General features: G+C 48.0%; 1 protein-coding gene across 2 annotated transcripts in view; it reads right to left on the minus strand.

The window, feature by feature from the left end:
- Window positions 1–14035, minus strand: part of PPP2R5C (protein phosphatase 2 regulatory subunit B'gamma) — a 155984-nt gene that overhangs the window by 34423 nt on the left and 107526 nt on the right. For both annotated transcript variants that reach the window (XM_082242710.1, XM_082242711.1), the window contains 5 exons: window positions 10149–10241; window positions 9934–10064; window positions 8160–8219; window positions 4625–4733; window positions 695–748 (listed from right to left, as the gene is read on the minus strand). In XM_082242710.1, the coding sequence (XP_082098836.1) occupies window positions 695–748; window positions 4625–4733; window positions 8160–8219; window positions 9934–10064; window positions 10149–10241 (447 nt within the window). The remainder of the gene's footprint in view (window positions 1–694; window positions 749–4624; window positions 4734–8159; window positions 8220–9933; window positions 10065–10148; window positions 10242–14035) is intronic.

A 14035-nucleotide genomic window follows, 5' to 3' on the forward strand; every position in this document is an offset into this window, starting at 1 on the left:
ATGAATTACTGCATCAATGCGGCGTGGCATGGAGGCGTGGCATGAAGGCGGGGCATGGAGGCGATCAGCCTGCGACACTGCTGAGGTGTTATGGAAGTCCAGGTTGCTTTGATAGCGGCCTTCAGCTCCTCTGCATTGTTGGGTCTGGTGTCTCTCATCTTCCTCTTGACAATCCCCCACAGAGTCTCTATGGGGTTTAGGTCAGACCAGTTTGCTGGCCAATCAAGCACAGTGATCCCATGATCATGTGACCAGGTATTGGTAGTTTTGCCAGTGTGGGCGGTGCCAAGTCCTGCTGGAAAATGAAATCAGCATCTCCATAAAGTTGGTCAGCAGAGGGAAGCATGAAGAGCTCTGGAATTTCCTGCTAGAGGGCTGCGCTGACTTTGGTGGACCAACGCCAGCAGATGACTCCCCAAATCATCACTGACTGTGGAAAACTTTGCATTTCATTTGGAAATGAAGGTCCCAGAGTCTGGAGGAGGAGTGGAGAGGCACAGAATCCAAGTTGTATGATGTCCAGTGTGAAGTTTCCCCAGTCAGTGGAAGGAGGGTTCTGGTCAGCTTGCAGCCCCACGGAGCCTTAAGACCCCCCCCCCACCCCACCCCCACAGAGCCTTAAGCCTGCCAAGGGTTCCTTTAACCACCCTAGAATTACGTTTTTTAAAAAGATGAGAGAGAAGTTTCATCTTACCGGCTCGGTCAGGGTGCTGTCCTTCTCTAAAAACTGAACTACACAATACGCCAGCTGAAAGAAAACAAATCGGAATATTTACAATGACACAAAAATCATCCGAATACAATAAAGATATTTGTGGTGACAATACAACAATCTTATGCTGGCCATAGACTAGCCGAAAAATCATTCATTTGGTCCGATCGTTCGTTTTTCATCCAGTTAATGGGCACAAATAGAAAATCGTTTTTAACTTTTCAGAGCTGAAGAATCGAAGGAATAGTTTGGAAAATTCTGCCGAACGATAAATTGAAAGGTTAATGTTTTGCTCGGCCGAACTGTTTTCACCCAGCATATGTGACAAACTGAACGATCGTTCGAAATTTGGTCATTACATGATGGCACGATCGTCTGCTCTCACCGCCGATTTTTCGAAAATGAGTTTGAACGATTTTTCAGCTGGTGTATGGCCAGCTTTAGAATTTAAAAATAAATCAAATATTTTCAATTAACACTTTTTTTTTTTTTAGCAAATAGTTGAAACCATTTATGGTGACACCTGACTGCAGGCCCTCCGCTGGGGACACTCCTCCCCCCCCCCCCTGATAATTGAGAATAATGGTCATAAGGAGAGGAAGTAATGTGTCACCAGAAGAAGCCATGAGGGGAAACCTTCCAATGGGGACGCCTGTTCCATAGACAGCTGGTTGGGGGGTTTCCTCTCACTTCCCAACAGGAACACAAGAAAATAAAAATAACTGACAGTATGGGCCATAGATACACTTTAAAGAGACCCTGACATTGCCCAATCAGGAGAGAGTAAGCCCACCAACTGACCACTCCCTACTCCCCTCCCCCAAACCCCCCTGCTGTACCTTCTGCCATCAAAGACACCGAAATACTCAGTGCGGAGCTCCAGCAATCCAAACATGGAGCAAATACAAATTGGAACGAGCTCTAAAAACTTTATTGTGCTACAGACAATGCACAGCGTGTTCCTGCCATGGGAAACGGCCCTACTGATGCGTTTCACCATAGCAGGCTTTGTAGCAGATCTGGGGTCTCAAACTGATGGCCCTTTAGTGGTTTCAAAACGACAATTCCCATGAGGCATTGTAAGGCTGACAGTTACAAGCATGACTCCCATAGACAGAGGCATGATGGGACTTGTAGTTCCACAACAGCTGGAGACCCCTGTTGTGGAGTATGATGAACCCTATTGCGGTGAAATGCATAAGAAAAGGGCGGTTCTTATGATGGGGACATTCTTTTTGTAGATCCATTGTGTGGCGAAGACAGACCAATATCTGGGATCAGCTCCAAAATTTGAACAACAAAAATCCACAGGGGAACTGGGGCGGAAAAAAACGTGACTCTGCGATATCAAAAGAATGTACGGCACATATATATTAAACATAAAATCAAATATTTATTGAAAAATATCAAACACAGCCCCTACAGAACACCATTTAGGGGAAATATGTAAAATTATCAAAAACATTAAGCATTAAGAGAAACTTCATAAAGCCTAATTCAGTGGTCCTGACTGCAATATTCCAGAGCTTCAACACATTTCGACCCCCGTGGTCTTCCTCAGGAAGATGGTGTTGAGCAGTGCTAATTTTGCAAGCAAATTTCAATTTAGTTTTAGTCTTAGGACTAAAATGGCATTTTAGTTTTAGTCCCATTTTAGTCTTCTGCAAGTGTTTTAGTTTTAGTCGTATTTAGTCGACTAAAACTCCAGTACATTTTAGTCATGTAAATGGTGATGGTCAGGTCAGAGAGGAGGCTGTAATGCTGCTGCCTGCAGTCAGTGCAGTGAGTGCACACAGTGCTGCTCAGAGTGCTGGATGGGGGTCTCAGGTTTAGCGGTGGTCTCTGGTCTGACTCTGAACTGAAGTTGTTGAACAGGATGGGCCGGGCGGGCCTCAGCGGCCTATATGCACGCACACAGTCCCGGATGGATGGCGGAATCAGATGCCAGTGGTCTGAGGGGACTCAGGGAGGCAGTAATAGTTGGCCTGGCTGGTAACTCACAGTGGGTGCTCTGCTCTGGATGTGGCCGGGTGCCAGTGCCGTGTGATGAGTCGGGCCTGGTGCGTCTGGCTGTAGTGCTGCAGCTGCAGTGCTCTGGTGAGGTCAGGTGACTGGTCTTGAGTCAACTCTCTTGTAGTAGTCCACTCCTCACGTTGGACGTCACGGGGCACGCCACGCCAGACGCCACACAGGCGGAGCTCCGTGAAAACCGGAAGTTGGGTAAACGTCCCTGCCTCACATTCTCCTTTCGTTTGTTAACGAAATGGATTTGATTTTTGTCATAGTTGTCGTCATTTGACGAAGATGTGCTAAACTTTGCGTCTCGTTTTCGTCAGTTGGAAAATGCCGGTGACGAAAACGTTTTCGTTGACGAAATTAACACTGCTGTAAACTCCATTGGCTGTAATGTCATTGCACATATTACCTGAATATATTACCAACATTAAATATTAGGGAAAAATATAAGAAAAGCCTTTTTCTTAATTGTTTAGTTTTCAGCAGCTTAGTAGATGCTCCTTACTTATGTGTATGCGGTGGTGCAATACATGTTTAACCTTAATGTGCTATTATTACCGGCTCTGGATGGAATTGTGTTACCGATATAGAAATGGCCAGCAGAGGAGTGTTCATTTTGATGTCAATTTTTTATTTAGTTTTAGTTATAGTCTAATGACTAAAATGCCATTTTTAGTTTTAGTCGTATTTTAGTCATCTGAATTGTTTTAGTTTTAGTCGTATTTTAGTCGACTAAAATTGTGTTAATTTAGTCGACGAAAACGTTTTAGTCGGTTTTAGTCTATGAAATTAACACTGGTGTTCAGCAAATCAGGAAACTCCTCTAGACTACAAAAATACGAATACATATACGAGTTTTTAATTATATATAAAATTATATATATAGCAAAGACAAATCTGTGTACAGTATCCCACAAAATAAAGATGCTAATGAGATACACTTACAAAGAATCTATTCTATGATGCCGGAGGTCCACAGAGCAGGGAGGAAGTAAGCGGAGTGTACCTTGCACCTGGTAAATATATTCTTGTGTGCTCAGGACACACTGACCAGGTGCAAGGTACACTCCGCTTCCTCCCATCTCTGTGCACCTCCAGCATCATAGAATAGATTCTCTTTGCAAAAAATCGTAATCATGTAAGTTTATCTCATTAGCATCTTTATTTTGTAGGCTATTGTACAGATTTGTCTTTGCGGTTTATATATATATTATACTATACTATATTATATTATATATATATACACATACACACACTCCTTGTATTTTTGTACTCTAGAGTTCTCCTGATTCGCTACTCAATGCCACCTCCCTGAGGAAGACCGCAAAGGTTGAAACGAGTCAGACTCTGAAATCTTGCAATCAGGACCATTGAATTATGCTTTATGAAGTTTCTCTTTATGCTTAATGTGTGACAATTTTACATATTTCATCTAAATGGTGATCTATGGGGGCTATTTTTAATACTTTTTCAATGAATACTTGATTTTATGCTGAATATATGTGCCATTCCATACATTCTTTTGGGATCGCAAAGTCTTGTCGTTTTCTCCCCCAGTTCCTTTGTGGATTTTTGCTGCACAACGGGGACAGGCTGCACGACGAGGGACAGGCTGCACGACGGGGGACAGGCTGCACGACGGGGGACAGGCTGCACGACGGGGACAGGATGTAAGCAGTCTGTGGCACAATAAAGTTTTTATGAAGTGAAGACATCAGGGTGCAGCCAGCTTTCTATCCATGCACTGCACATTACTGATATGTGAACTATCCCTTTAAGGTGGGCTGTCCTCTTATAGGTCTGGTTCAGGCAGGCATCCCAGAAAAGGGAAAGTTGATTTGGGTGGCATCTGAGGTTCCCCCCCCGACATTCTGAGACATGAAGGAAAGTACTTACCTGCGGATGGTAGACACTGAGGGACTTGACTTTGTGTAACGGTAATAACACCTTCAGCAGGAATATCTTGTGCTCTTCTTTTAATGGTAAGGCAAACCCGTTTATTATACTGAAAACACAAAAAAGGACAGAAATTTACACCTGCACATTTGGTTGGTGCCAATTGTGGCAGAAGAAATCTTTTGAATCTGCTGCATCTGTCAGTGGCTAGGGGTGGTCACCGGCATCTGTCAGTGGCTAGGGGTGGTCACCGGCATCTGTCAGCCGCTAGGGGTGGTCACCGGCATCTGTCAGCCGCTAGGGGTGGTCACCGCCATCTGTCAGCCGCTAGGGGTGGTCACCGCCATCTGTCAGCCGCTAGGGGTGGTCACCGCCATCTGTCAGCCGCTAGGGGTGGTCACCGCCATCTGTCAGCCGCTAGGGGTGTGGTCACCGCCATCTGTCAGCCGCTAGGGGTGTGGTCACCGCCATCTGTCAGCCGCTAGGGGTGTGGTCACCGCCATCTGTCAGCCGCTAGGGGTGTGGTCACCGCCATCTGTCAGCCGCTAGGGGTGGTCACCGCCATCTGTCAGCCGCTGGGGGTGGTCACCGCCATCTGTCAGCCGCTAGGGGGGTGGTCACCGCCATCTGTCAGCCGCTAGGGGGGTGGTCACCGCCATCTGTCAGCCGCTAGGGGGGTGGTCACCGCCATCTGTCAGCCGCTAGGGGGGTGGTCACCGCCATCTGTCAGCCGCTAGGGGGGTGGTCACCGCCATCTGTCAGCCGCTAGGGGGGTGGTCACCGCCATCTGTCAGCCGCTAGGGGGGTGGTCACCGCCATCTGTCAGCCGCTAGGGGGGTGGTCACCGCCATCTGTCAGCCGCTAGGGGGGTGGTCACCGCCATCTGTCAGCCGCTAGGGGGGTGGTCACCGCCATCTGTCAGCGGCTAGGGGGGTGGTCACCGCCATCTGTCAGCGGCTAGGGGTGGTCACCGCCATCTGTCAGCGGCTAGGGGTGGTCACCGCCATCTGTCAGCGGCTAGGGGTGGTCACCGCCATCTGTCAGCGGCTAGGGGTGGTCACCGCCATCTGTCAGCCGCTAGGGGTGGTCACCGCCATCTGTCAGCGGCTAGGGGTGGTCACCGCCATCTGTCAGCGGCTAGGGGTGGTCACCGCCATCTGTCAGCGGCTAGGGGTGGTCACCGCCATCTGTCAGCGGCTAGGGGTGGTCACCGCCATCTGTCAGCGGCTAGGGGTGGTCACCGCCATCTGTCAGCGGCTAGGGGTGGTCACCGCCATCTGTCAGCGGCTAGGGGTGGTCACCGCCATCTGTCAGCGGCTAGGGGTGGTCACCGCCATCTGTCAGCGGCTAGGTGTGGTCACCGCCATCTGTCAGGGGCGGTCACCGCCATCTGTCAGCGGCTAGGGGTGGTCACCGCCATCTGTCAGCGGCTAGGGGTGGTCACCAGCAGCTATTCCCGGCTCTCCGCACAGCCAGAGACTGCCTGCAGGGTGCATCCAGCAGCGACCACTGCATGTAATCACTGGCTATGCAGATAGCTGCAAAACAGATGCCGGTGACCTGTTGTCATAGTGACTGAGGGCCAGTGGTCACAACTAGCCACTTACAGATGCAGCAGGAATCAGAAGATTCCCACCACTGCAATTCACACCGGCCTAAATCACTGTAGCCTCAGAAACATCAGATGAACTCCTGCAGAACAAATATCCCTTCCTGCCTTCCCTCCAAGTCTTATACTTAAAGGATTTGAAAAGACAGACGGTGCATTCTATGCATTAAGATAAAAAGCCTTCTGTGTGCAGCAGCCCCAATCTCTAACCAGCAATGTCCATGAGTCCCTCAGCCGTCTCCAGACTCTCCCTCCTGATTGTCTGAGACACTGCAGCAGCACCATTGGCTCCCACTGCTGTCCATCAAAGTCAGTAAGCCAATGAGGATAGAAAGGGGGCGGGGCAGAGAACGATGGGGCTTTGTATGGGCAATTGGAGAGAGGATGATCACAATTATCACACCATATAATTAATTAAAATTACTCTCTTTCTTGAACAGATATATATATATATATAAGACAAAAAAAATAAATATACTATAACTGCATAGAAAGACTGGATAAAAGAAAAACGCATATGTAGAAATATATTCCCATGGGGAATGCAGATATAATGTATCTCATAATGGTCTCTAGATTGCATGGTCTAGGGTCCCCAGCAAGCTGACGCATTTTTGCAACAGGGCTTCCTCAGGGCCAGAGAGACCAAGGCAGACCGATATTTCTACAGAAAATATATACAAGAGTATATTTAATATAAACATTAATATTTCAAATGCTTCATTGAAGACATCATATGTATATATTTCTCCACATTAGCTATACAATCAATTCTACAAAACCAAAATCAATATGTTAATGTCCATACCAGAATAAATCCTAATACTCAGAGGCAGAGCCGGGTACCAGTCCAGGCATGTGGGTGAATCCCGACTTCATTGTCATGATCATTCCTGAGCCTGGACCGGGTGTGCGACGTCAGCCCGCTGTCTGCTGAAAACGAGTCAGAGGAGTATAGAATGATCTGTGCTCGTCTGATCCACAGAAGTGCAGCCAATCGAGCTTTCCCCGTACTTCTCCTTCAAAGTGATTATAAAGTCTTGTAGGAAAAGAATTCGCCGCACATCCAGGGATTCCAATAGGTTTCAAATACCTTTATTTCCAAAAAGTTACAAGTGATGACACCAAAGACACCAGCATGAAGTCTCGTAGACGCGTTTCACACATACATCTTGTGCTTAATCATTACCAATATAAAGTCTTGTGTTTTTTTTTTTTTTTTCAAACATGTTACCCTCCCCCCCTCTGGGCAGTTGGTTTTGCACAGAGCGGCCCGGCTCCTCCTCTTCTCGGGTCCCCCTTTTTTCTGCTCCTGGCCCCTCCCTCCTGTCGATTCCCCCCAAAGTAAGCAGCTTGCTATGGGGGCACCTGAGCCGAGCTGCAGCTCCTTCTGTTCAGCCCCGCCCCCTCTTTCTCCTGATTGGCTGACTTTGACAGCAGCAGGAGCCAATGGCGCTCCTGCTGTGTCTCAGCCAATCAGGAGGGAGATTCCATCGTACTCGTGGACATTGCTGGAGAGAGATGGGGCTCAGCTAAGTATTAGGGGTGCTGGGGGGAGGGGGGGGCTGCTGCACACAGAAGACCTTTTATCTTAATGCAAAGAATGCGCCTTCTGCCTTCACAACTCCTTTACCTCCCCTCACCCCAGGCAGATATTCACTGTCTATAGGGGGCAGTATAGAGGCCAGACATGAGCAGAAAACCTCCATTCATCCCTATAGAGAGGGATTCCATTCTGTGTATCAGACGGATTCCTCTCCTAGGAATGGATGGAGATTTCTCTGCCCCCCCAAAAATCATGTCACACATGAAGATGATTTGCAGTTGTAATACAAATTAGCGATGGAAAATCTGACCAATCAGAGGGCAGAATCCTTATCTGTATGTGTGATGAGGAAGAAGAAAATATACAATGGAGGTACCGACCTTCCCAGGATTTCCAGGAGCTCCGCAATGCCGTTGTGGTGTTCCGTTTCATAAATAAACCTAAAAATATAAAAATATTCACGCATTAACGCCAAAAAAAAAAAAAGAGAGAGAAAAGCGTCATGACGTTACACACATTTATAGACATTGATGGTGGCTGCTGGTTAACGCTTAAAGCTAAAGTTTATTCTGCTTATATTTCACCTTCCCTGCCCCCCCCCACCCCCCTTCTCATTTCACCATCCCTGCCCCCCCGCCACCACCCCCCCTTCTCATTTCACCTTCCCTGCCCCCCCCCCCACGACCCCTTCTCATTTCACCTTCCCTGCCCCCCCCACCACCCCCCCTTCTCATTTCACCTTCCCTGCCCCCCCCCCCCCACCCCCCTTCTCACCATCATGATAATGAGATTTGTAACCACTTCTGGAAGGGAAGGATTTACCCCGCCAATGACCAGCCCGTTTTTTTGCAATACAGCACTGCGACGCTGTACACAAATACAATTGATTTCCTTTTTTCCCCACAAATAGAGATTTCATCACCTCTGCGATTTTTATTTTTGCACCAACTGTTGTCACCCTCTCACCAAGCTGCTTGGCGATGGTCTTGTAGCCATTCCAGCCTTGTGTAGGTCTCCAATCTTCTCCCTGACATCCATGGACAGCTCTTTGGTCTTGGCCATGGTGGAGAGATTGGAATCTGATTGGTTGATTCTGTGGACAGGAGTCTTTTATACAGGTAACAAGCTGAGATTAGGAGCACTCCCTATAAGAGAATCCTCCTAATCTCAGCTCATTACCTGTATAGAAGACACCTGGGAGACAGAAATCTGCTGATTGGTCGGGGATCAAATACTTATTTCACTCATTAAAATGCAAATCAATTTATAACTTTTCTGCATATTTTTATTATTCTGTCTCTTACTGGTAAAATAAACCGACCAATAAAATCATAGACTGATCTGAGGGCAAACGTACAAAATTAGCAGGGGATCACATACTTTTTCCCCCTCACTGTATATTGCAGATTACCAATCGTTAGAGGTGGTGGCTTTGATAGTTTTCTTTTTAAGGCTCCCCCCCCCCCCTGTTTTCGCCTGGTGATCTGGCCAGTGACACACCTCCTTAATTAGAGTGCCTCCAGGGGGGTGTTGGATGAACTAGCAGATTTAGATACACTAACACGCTAAACTCCAGCTCACACTTTATAATACAGCAACCTTTTTTTAGGTCCCTATTGGGATAAAGGTTTTACATCAAAAATTAAAGCCGATCATTGTAAGCACCCCTGACAGTGGTAAATGATTTGTCTCACCCCTGATACATTCTATTGGAGAGCCTGAACTTGAGAAAAACAGCAGACTCACTCTCTGAATCAACAGATAAAAATAGAAGAAAAAAGAAAACAAATGCAGCCGTCACATCTATGAGTTGGTGAGGGGAATAAAAGGTTTGCTTTTGGGTTTATTACTCTCCTTCAATCTGTAGCTGTGAGCCGCAGTACCCAACATCTGCCACAAGATGTCCTCAGACATCCAGCATCACTCTGAGGACTGAGAACAGACAGAGTCGGGTGTCCCTGACCTGCTCCCCCTCCCCCCCGGAGGCAATATTATCACAGCCTGCAATCAGTGTAATGGTGTAGATCAGGGCTATGCAAACTGTTGCCCTCCAGATGTTGCAGAACTACAAGTCCCATGAGGCACATGGAGCCGATTGGAACAGATTCCACCACATGTGAAAGGACCCTTCCCGCCCATCAGCCAATCACCTACCTATAAAATATATTATTGATCTGTTTCCTTATGTAAGCGCGAAGGCCTAAAAATTTGCCGTAGATTCGGTGCAGAGTCGTCTTCAGGAAATCTCTCTCTCTGGGGTCTTCACTGTCGAAGAGTTCCAACAACTGAGGAGGGGGAAGGGAACACAAAGGGTTACACAATGCATCACAATGCCGCCAATTACTAGAGGAAAACCCTAGGAGACGTACCTGAAGAACAAACTTCTGATCGATATATTTCTTCGCTACATTCGGCTGGAAATCCGGAGACTCCAAAAATCGCAGGAAAAACTCGTATACAAGCTGCAGAGACACAAAATACAGACGTCAGGCCAGGAAAATCAACTGCCGAAATCACAAAGTGCGGGGACTGGCGGCTTTCTGCACCGGAAGGACGCCAATCACCGCTAACGGGGAGTCTGCCGAATCCAAATCCCTATCTAAAATCCCTATCCAAGGATGTGAACTTCTCCTCGGATAGGAGAGATACAAAGGCAGGGCTTTTTTTCAGCGGGAACATGAGGGAACGCAGTTCCGGCACCTTCAGTACTGAATGGTACTGTATTTAATGGCAAGGGGTGCTGGAGGGTCTATTGATAACGGCTGCTGGTGGATCTATTGTTGCTGGAGGGGATCTGTTTTTGCATGGTTGTTTATTTTTTCTGAGGAGGTCAATTGTTGCTGGTTTGCTGGAGGGGGGCTTATGATGCTGGGGAGTCAATTGTTCCTGGATAAGACCTGCAGTTGAGGAAGGGGTCTATTGATGCTGGCTGCTGGGAGATCTGTAGTTGCTGGGGGGGGGGGGGGGTCTATTGCTGACGGCTGCAGGGGATCTATTTTACTGCTTTTCTTGCTATTATTACAAAATTCCATACAAATTACTTAGTACCACAAAATGATACCTTTCTCTGTATTCTCGAAAGGGGGCAGCACTGAGAGGTTGAATCGAGAAACGGTGCTTGGAGGTGGGTAGGGGGCAGAGACAAGCATTGACCCAGAAAGGGGGAGTTCCTGTACCTATTCTCGGAGAAAAAAAGCCCTGTACAAAGGTGAAAGAAAAGATATACGAGGGACTCTGCAAATGACACCGCTAATGCACATACAAATCCATTGTTCTCTCTGTGGAGTCACATCAGAAACCCAGGATATGGCAGCAGATTGCAGATAGCGGCCATAACCCCGGTATTTTTCATACAGCGGGCGGTCCGCTAAAAACAAAATCAAACATTCCTCCATCTACGCTATAAATTACGAATGGTTAATCTACAGTCTCAGCAATTGTATTGAGGCAGCCCCTGTGACTGGAGGCAGCCGCTGTGACTGGAGGCAGCCGCTGTGACTGGAGGCAGCCCCTGTGACTGGAGGCAGCCCCTGTGACTGGAGGCAGCCCCTGTGACTGGAGGCAGCCGCTGTGACTGGAGGCAGCCGCTGTGACTGGAGGCAGCCGCTGTGACTGGAGGCAGCCGCTGTGACTGGAGGCAGCCGCTGTGAATGGAGGCAGCCGCTGTGAATGGAGGCAGCCGCTGTGAATGGAGGCAGCCGCTGTGAATGGAGGCAGCCGCTGTGAATGGAGGCAGCCGCTGTGAATGGAGGCAGCCGCTTTGAGTGGAGGCAGCCGCTTTGAGTGGAGGCAGCCGCTTTGAGTGGAGGCAGCCGCTTTGAGTGGAGGCAGCCGCTGTGACTGGAGGCAGCCGCTATGAGTGGAGGCAGCCGCTATGACTGGAAGCAGCCGCTGTGACTGGAGGCAGCCGCTGTGACTGGATGCAACCGCTGTACCGCTGACAATTTCCTGCACAGCTCCTCTGATTTCTCAGTGGAAGGTTGTAGGGTGGAAGGGTGTGAAGAGGACCGCCCATGCAGGGAATTTAGTCTGGTTCATCAGGAAAAGGTTGAAATTCACCCAGTTCATGACCGGCTTAGTCTGGGCAGTGCAGCGTCTGTTTTGTGCCACCAGGTGCCGCTATTATTCCATCTGGGAATAAACTCCCGAACCAGAGTTTTCCCCTCTCTGCATTGACCTGCCTAACATCTGAAAATTCTGCTTCATGACCTTCTGTATGTTTGCCCACTGAGAAAGAAACGATCAGTTTATAGTTTCAATGGTCGATTTATTTTAAAGCGGCTGTAAAGGTTCAGATTTTTTATATAAAAAACAACAACACATGTTCTACTTATCTGCTCTGTGTAAGGGTTTTACACAGAGCAGCCCCGATCCTCCTCTTCTGGGGTGCTCCGGCGCTCCTGGCTCCTCCTCTTAATCGGGTGCCCCCACGGAAAGCTGCTTTTCATTGGGGCACCTGTGCAGGCACGCTCCCGAGTCCTGCTGGTGCGTCCATGGACACAGAAAGCGCAACTTGGCCCTGCCCCCGCCCCCATTTCCCTGAATTTGACTGACAGCAGCGGAAGCCAATGCCCTCAATCTGTTCAATGAGATCAGAGCTAGCGGGCGGCTGGAGCTGCTTGGCTCGTGCACAGCGCTGAAATGAATGGGCTCGGGTAAGAAAAAGGAGGGTTGGGGGGGGGGGGGGGGTGCAGCACAGAAGGTTTTTCACCTTAATGCAATAAAATGAAAAACTTTGAGACTTTACAATCTCTTTACCAGTGAGAGACGGAATAACAGAAATATCCAAAAAATCGCATTTCATAAACGTTATAAATGGATTCACATTTTAATGAGTAAAATAAGTATTTGACCCCTTAGTAGTTGGTGGAGAAACCCTTGTTGGAAGCACAGAGGTCAGACGTTTCTTGTAGTTGGCCCCCAGGTTTGCAGACATCTCAGGAGGGATTTTCTCCCACTCCTCTCTGTAGATCCTCTCCAAGTCATTGAGGTTTCCAGGCTGATGTTTGGTAACTCCAACCTTCAGCTCCCTCCACATATTTTCTATGGGATTAAAGTCTGGAGACTGGCTAGGACACTCCAGGACCTTACTATGCTTCTTCTTGAGTCACTCCTTTGTTGCCATGGCCGTGTGTTTTGGGTCATTGTCATGCTGGAAGACCCATCCATGACCCATTTTCAATACCCCGGCTGAGGGAAGGAGGTTCTCACCCAAGATATGATGGTACATGGCCCCGCCCATCGTCCCCTTGATGTGGTGAAGTTGTCCCCTTAGCAGAAAACACCCCTAAAGCATAACGTTTCCTCCTCCATGTGTGACAGTGGGGGATGGGGTTCCTGGGGTCATAGGCAGCATTTCTCCTCCTCCAAACACGATGAGTTGAGTTGATGCCAAAGAGCTCAATTTTGGTCTCATCTGACCCCAACACTTTCCCCCAGTTCTCCTCTGAATCATTCAGATGTTCATTAGCAGACATCAGACGGGCTGTACCATGTGATTTCCTGAGCAGGGGGACCTTCAGGATTTCAGTCCTTCACAGCGCAGTGTGTTAGCAATTGTTTTCTTGGTGACGATGGTCCCAGCTGAGATCATTGAGAAGATTCTCCTGTGTAGTTCTGGGCTGATTCCTCACCGTTCTCCATCATCATTGAACCTCCATGAGGTGAGATCTTCCATGGAGCCCCAGACTGAGGAGACTGACAGTTATTTTCTGTTGTCACCTCTCACCAAGCTGCTTGGCGATGGTCTTGTAGCCATTCCAGCCTTGTGTAGGTCTACAATCTTCTCCCTGACATCCTTGGACAGCTCTTTGGTCTTGGCCATGGTGGAGAGATTGGAATCTGATTGGTTGATTCTGTGGACAGGTGTCTTCTATACAGGTAACAAGCTGAGATTATGAGAGCACTCCCTATAAGAGAATCCTCCTAATCTCAGCTTGTTACCTGTATAGAAGACACCTGGGAGCCAGAAATCTGCTGATTGGTTGGGGATCAAATACTTATTTCACTCATTAAAATGCAAATCAATTTATAACTATTATGAAATGCATTTTTCTGGATATTTTTGTGGTTATTCTGTCTCTCATTGGTAAACTAAACCGACCAATAAAATTATAGACCGATCATTTCTTTGTCAGTGGGCAAACCTACAAAATCAGCAGCCCCATAGGCGTGGTTAGGTTTTTTTCCTAGTGCCTATTGTTAGGAGGAGGAGGATAACCCTATGAGTCATGAAGATAAGGAGCTGCGTCTGTCG

Source organism: Pelophylax lessonae (genome assembly GCF_965119305.1).
Source record: "Pelophylax lessonae genome assembly, chromosome: 13".
NCBI classification, from domain to species: domain Eukaryota; kingdom Metazoa; phylum Chordata; class Amphibia; order Anura; family Ranidae; genus Pelophylax; species Pelophylax lessonae.